A 7,034-nucleotide genomic window follows, 5' to 3' on the forward strand; every position below is an offset into this window, starting at 1 on the left:
ATATGTGTGGCATAAGCATGCTTCGGGATTTCTCTTACGAGCAGTTTTTATAGCGTAAGACATCTGTGTGAATGCGGGCACTGCCTCGCGCCGTTTTCTGTAAGTGCGAGAGGCCCACATGTATGTTCCCGAACGCACTCGTGCTTCGATCCCCACGTGCAGACAGGGCTCTGACACTGTGCAGTCGTGGATTGTATATTAGTATGCATATCGCTGTGTATACATATAGTCGTACAGAATGCACCGTGAGCACACGCCATTGTGGAGACGACGCGTAAAGAACGTTGCGGTGACGGATCGGATGCTCACGGAGTGAATGAATAAGAAGCGAATGCGATGCCCCCTCCGCGTGCTTTACAAGAAAAATAAAAATGAACAAATGTTAACATACTTCCTCGAACGTTAATTCATTCATTCAAATGAGGAAGTTTAACGTTTCACTGCGTGTATGCCATTTAAAATCGAATAAGTATACTGCAGCAGGTCAGTGGAGTTCCGGATACGAGCCACAAACACGAACGCAGTTTGTTTATCGCCGAAACTTGCGCTTTGTTTATCCCACCTGCGCAACGGCTGATGACTGTATATAGCCGGGCGTAAATTATAGGATGCGCGTGTTTACAGGTGCCGATGCATGGCTCCGACTACGTTTATGGTACTTTCAAGAGGTTCTGTAGCATAAGTAAACATTCTCGTTAGGCATACTCCATTTGGGGTTGGAATAATAGATGACATGGGCTCACAGCGACGAAAAACACTATCAGTTGCTGCTGTCGTAACGGGACCTGAACACCCCCATAAAAAAAACCTAAAATCACTCCCATCGTTAACCACGCAGAGATATTAGCGAACTGCAATGTAGTTGTCAAAGGCTCATTACTCATACCTGTGGTCACGTGGAACTTGCTATACGGTATCGACAACAGACATTTGTGAGTATTGAAAATACGTCAATAATCTCCTGCCCATAACCTGGCCTGTACGTCGTTTTCCTATTAATTACTCATCTATTGAAACCGCTGGTTGTTTACGCTTAATCCACTGCCCCAACCTCTATCTTCAATGGTTAACGTCTAACCCCTCCCATGGACATTGCAAAAGCCCCGTAGCTTCCTCTTCCTGGTATATAAGCTTTCATCCGTTTGCAGCGAGCCACTGAATAAGAATACACGATGAAACGGACGGTCTCTTGGTTTCGCGGAATAACACGTGCTCCGCTACGACTGAATATGTGACGCGGCGTGTGTGAGTCGGCGGCGCTGCTGCTTTGGGCCTTTTACGCTGTCATGCACTTATGCCCTTGCCGCAGACACAAGCACAGAAGCCAGCGTTCTCCCGAAACTCGCCAGCGGCGAGCGTGGACCACTGGAACATGTGGTCCAACGTAACATCTACGGACGACCTTCTTAGTCACGTCTCACCTGCAAGCGCCATCCAAGGGTAGCGCGGTACGTCGGCCAGGGCGTCCTCGGGCCTGACCACTCCGAGCCGGGGCAGCGGGTAGGCGAGTTCGGCCGCGGCCAGGAACTGTTGGGAGGCCATCAACGAGGCCGTCGCGGCAGGTGACGTCGCCGCGCCGCTAGCCGCGGCGGCGGCGGCGGCGTGCGGCCCCAGACCCAGGGCTGCGGCCGCGTATCCAGCCGCCGCCGCTGCCATCGCGTCCGACTTGGCCAGGTCCATGGACGTGAAGTAACCAAGCGGCGAGGCCGTCGACGTCGGCGGTGGTGCCGCCGCGTGCACGAACGGGTACATGTCCGAGGCGCGCGTCACAGTCGTCGTCTGGAAGGGACGGAACGGCACGGGGGCGGCCGTCACGGCGGAAGCGACCGTCGCTGCCACCGCGTCTGGCGGTTTCACCACGCTACTACCCAAGAGGCCGTCCATGAAATTGACGCTCATGGCTCATTATGTTGGCAAGTCGCAGTTCTGTCGGACTCCGCGGGTACGTCTTCCTCGTAGGGCCGACCGGCAACAGCCTCCACACGCACGCACGCACACGCGCGTGCTAGAGAAAAAAAAGCCCGCAACAGGCCCCGTCGCGGCCGTCGATGCCGCCGCCGGCGTGTTCGCAGAGAGGAGCCCCCCCTCGCGGCCACCCTCACCGCCTCCTCGCAGACATCAGCTGTGCTGCGAGGGTAAACAAGGCACGCCAATGGCAGAAACCGGCCAGGTCCCGCTTTCCACGGCAGCCAATGGGCCGCCCATTCACGCCGGACGTGAAACAAGTGCGACACACAAACGTACGCGCTCGGCGCTTTCTCGGGCGCACCCCGTGGCTTGGGGAATCACGTGACAACGATGATGTGCCGTTTGCGTTAGCAACCCGGCTGTGCCTTCCACGCGCCGGCGCTCGTTAATTACGCACTCTTGGTCACACGAGTCGTGTATGCATGCCTCCTCGGAGTCGAGATCCTGCAACCCTCGCCCACCCATCGCCGCCGAGGCTCCCGCCCCTCAAAGCCGGGAAGGTACTATACGTGAAAAAGAAAAAAAAAATGGAAGAAGCGGAAGGAAAAGCCATAGACAGACGAAAGAGAGAGAGAGAGGGCCAACACCTCGGCTGAATGCCTCATTAGTCTTTATTCTGACGCGCCTAATGCGCGAGAAATGATCGGCGCGCTGCCATCGGCGCCAGCGATCGCGTATAGCAGCTGCTGTATAACAGCAGCAAGGCCCGGCGTATAGCGCCTCGGCGTGTTTTCCGTTTGGGCAACGTACAACCATGTACGAACTCTCTCCCTTTTCCTTCTCCGCAGCCAATCTGTGTCGGAAGGCGTGCGCACGAGCTCAAATTGATCACCCCCTTGAAGCGGCCACTGATTTACGTGCGCACGCCGTGCCTGATGCCTGTCGATCGCATTCGCAGCCTTGTTTCGCGTCGCGGGACTAAGTCGATACGGACCTACCACGTATTACGGGGCCAACCGCACATACAACTGTTGCTCGACGCTCTTTAGTGAAGCGTCTGGCTGCCACTTCTATAGGCGGCGAGAAGAACCCTTCAACCTGACTAATTTTTTAGAGGATTTTCTACTGTTCCGATGCCTTGTTGCATCTATAGACCATAGCAGTTCTCCAGACTATGTTATATATATATATATATATATATATATATATATATATATATATATATATATATATATATATATATATATATATATATATATATATATATCTTTTTCTTGCTCAGACCTTCACGTCACGACAAAGAAAACAAAAGAGCACACAAATGAACAAAATTAAGCGTTTCGCATCGAATAAGAATTTGAGTACACGTCGTTTTTTTTTCTGTTCTGTGCAAACCAGAGTGAAAAATATCTGACATTTTCTGTTGTTTTTTTTTTTCACGCCTCTGCTATGTGTAGCTGAAGCAGTGGTTGATTGTGCGCCCTTCGGAAGTCGTTTATAGCGGTCGAATGAAATTCTGTAGCGCAGCGTTTCTTATAACAAGCGAACCCTGATTAGGTTCTCAGGTTTCGAAGTCGCTGCTCGAGCACGCTGTTCTGGCTGCTTATTTTCCTTCCACACACCGGCTCGGCAGGCAGTAAAGTTTAGACTAGCGTATAACCAGGTGTAAAGAGGAGGCAAGTTCCACCGCAGAGGAAACCTGGAGGAAACACTCGCGGCGTACAATCAGCGTTCGTTTTGTTTCTTCAGTTTGTTTCTTCAGGCAAAAATAAGGCTATAGAAATCATATGTTCATTTATTTGTTTCTTTGTTATGTTTGTGCTGTAATAAGAAATAAATGAAATGCTACACTAGCTAAATATCACGAAATTACATTTAATTGTATGCTTTGTTTTTGTAAGCTTCCGAAATTTACTTATTGATAGTTCCGATTTATGGTCTCAGGCCCGTAGCCAGAAAATTTTGCCCTAAAGGCTCCTTCCCCCCCCCCCCCCCCCCGTCTGATATTCCGATATCCGGATGGAAGGGTGTGTTTTACCGAGAATACATAATGAAAATAGGTGCTTTTCAAAACATTCAACAAGTGTCCCCCCCCCCCCCCTTTAACCCCCTAAAAATTCATCTACGGGCCTGTGTGGCCCTCTTCTTAGCTACGGTAATGTAAAGATTGAACTTCTCGTCCTGAAGCTCCAGGAATTAAAAAAAAATGTTGATAGTACAGCAATAAATAAAAATTAAAGTTATGATAAATAACTTTTCATAACATGTAATAAATAGGTGTTGACATGAGCTTAATTGTTTACTGATATCGTTAAACGCTTCTGTTTCTGTCAATTTTTCTGTATGGTTTATAAATAAGTTCACTGCTCTCTATGCTATAGAAGATAAAGCAATATTCTCCAAGAACACAAATACGTGTAAAGCTAATTAGCTAGAAATGCCCCCACGACCAAATTTCGGTTGTCACTACTCATAATGTGTCTTTAGTAAGTGGTGGTATTATGACCGTATGGTCCAGGTAACCAATGAAAGATTTACGCTTGGTTTATCTAGGCCTTGTTGAGTGTCTACGCAAGGCTCGAAATCTATCTCTGCTAATACGCTAAAGCCTCAGTTATAGCCATGATTATTTACAATGAAAAAGGAATGTATGATTTAGCTTTTTGTTTGTGGTTTAAAAATCAATGCATACGGGGTTTATTCTGCCCACAGGAGAACATTTGCTCTCACCTATGCAGGACTGTATATATTTATATATGCTATTGTTTTTTTATATTTTTATTTGTACCAATTAAGTGGAAAGGGGTAGCCGTCACCAAGTAACGGTGACAAAACTCCTTCATTTATTTTCGATTTCAATAAAAAATAAATCTCGAACACCTGCTCGGTCCGAAAGATATTCAACCGAAAATTTGCTGGCCGACTCTGTTTGAATTTTTTTTTTGAAATAAGCCTTCGTTATGTATAGAAACAAAACATACGAAACTTGTTGTTGGGATCCTGGAAATCATGTACAAGCTATGCATGCTGCACAGTTTAGTATAACATTTAATGCGCGAACGTTGGCAGGCCCACGCAATAAATTTCGCAGACAACTGAGACACCTTCTTTTTCGTACCGAGAAATCGCATGCCACCTATAGGAAATCACCCCACATGGCAAACAATGTCATTGTTCAGTCCGTAACGGACAGAGATGACATTTACAGTGCAATATTAAACTTAGCGCTAATCGTGAAATAAAAAAAAAAGCTGGAAAGAAAACCAAGACCACGGGAGGAGCCGGGGTGAAGAGGGGGGGGGGGGGCAGGGTCCAAATATTTTGACGTCCAATACTCAGCTGTGGGTATCATAGTTGACATAACATTACTCCCCCCCCACCGTCACTAAACTAAATCCTGTATCCGTGCCTGTTCACGTTACGTAGAAAGCGAGACGAATTACTGCAAACTCACTCGCGTTTATAAGCTAGTGCAGAATAGGAGCGGAGGCAAATTTTTTTCGATGAGGGGGGTGGGGGCGGAGACATGTTTTTGAAATGGTCATTTCTCACTCTGTACACAACGGCCAAAAAAATTTTGGAAGGGGTGGTTTAGACCCGGTGTGTGCCACTTCCTGGATACGCCATTGGTGGAGAACATTAGGCAGTGTTTCACATGAGTATGAACAAAAAATATACAAAAATATCGAAAAAACAGTAAAGCTTTGCCACTTAGTGCACGCATAACCATTACAAATATACTAACATAAAAAATACATTTGCTCTGTACACACGCAAACACTTCTTTTGTTCATGCATACGCATGCGGCGATGCGTGCATGCACGTGACCCGGAGTTCGTTCAAAATGCGTCAGTTCATCTTAAACCGGAAGTGATTCTTGCATTGACATATCTTTCTACATCTAAAAATGCATCGATTCCTTGGTCAGATCACTAAAGCCAGGATAAACAAGAGCATAAAGCATCCGCGGAACATATATGCAGAGAATTTTCGATGTCCCTCGCACTCAGAGACGTGTTAACAAAACGGATCGGTAAAATATAGCTCGTTGAAAGTTGTAGGAATATATCCTCATATCACGTCCGATGCATCTGAATATAGCTGATGTGGTCAGCGGCAAAAGTAATGCTCAGAACAAACAACGTTCACAATGACCGAGTCTGGAAATATAAGTAGGATATAGTACACCGACGATTTATAAGACGAAAGCCCTAAGCGTCTTCTTGCGCTGTAACGGTGAGGGAAACATGGTAAGCTAATTAAGTGGTGCAGAAACCCACGTGACCTATACTCCTGGCGAGCGGCGCGTATGGAGGCAATTGCTTGTTGGAACGTTATCACGGTCTCCAAATTTTCCGACGTCGTCATGAAATATGACCGTGCAATCAGATAGCACCGTCGCTTGGACAAGGTAGCAAGGAGGGGGGGGGGGGGATGACAACACTATCAGCCTAAAACTTCAAGGTATTTTAATGCCTGCGCGGTCACACTGCAACCCATTATATAATGCTTGACAAAAAGCTTGGTCAGCGATTGTAGAACTCAGCGCATTACAGTACTTGGAGCAGGCTTCCACATAAATTTTAAGGGTCCAAAGAATTTCAGCTGCAGTCATGCGTTTTTTCTAATGCGGCAAAAAAAAAAAAACAGACCCGTGAGTATCTGTAATTATCATATAAAAGCTGGAGGATAATTAACATTCAACTCCTGCTGCGGAAATTCTTGTCAGATCAGAATAAATATAAATAAATTCCTCCCTTATACAGGCGATATGTCAGCGCATGACAACTGTTGATTTCATTACGAAGGCATGGCGAAGTTTCCGTGCTCCTATCACTTTATTTTTGTATATTTGATCAAATTCGCATGGGATAATGCACGCGTTTAGTTTGTATTGATCATCGTATACACAAAAGTTGTGTTTCATATCCCTATGTGCCACAATATTCTTACACTACTATTTCTAATAAACCGTAAGAATATATGTAATGAACTGCAAGCATATCACAGTTGTAATGAATCGCTGATATGCAAGAAAGAAGAAACTGTAATTGGAAAATCGTTTATTACCACGCAAGTCTTCTCTGAATATCTATTCGAGGCTTGTGTGAATGACATCGCATAG

General features: G+C 46.4%; 1 protein-coding gene across 1 annotated transcript in view; it reads right to left on the reverse strand.

Moving 5' to 3' along the window:
* Positions 1 to 2,454, reverse strand: part of LOC119172360 (uncharacterized) — a 102,920-nt gene extending 100,466 nt beyond the window's left edge. The window contains exon 1 of the mRNA XM_037423422.2: positions 1,422 to 2,454. Coding sequence (XP_037279319.2) covers positions 1,422 to 1,899 — 478 coding nt within the window. The 5' untranslated portion in view covers positions 1,900 to 2,454. The remainder of the gene's footprint in view (positions 1 to 1,421) is intronic.
* Positions 2,455 to 7,034: the final 4,580 nt, after the last annotated feature.

This window comes from Rhipicephalus microplus, chromosome 4 (assembly GCF_043290135.1).
Source record: "Rhipicephalus microplus isolate Deutch F79 chromosome 4, USDA_Rmic, whole genome shotgun sequence".
NCBI lineage: Eukaryota > Metazoa > Arthropoda > Arachnida > Ixodida > Ixodidae > Rhipicephalus > Rhipicephalus microplus.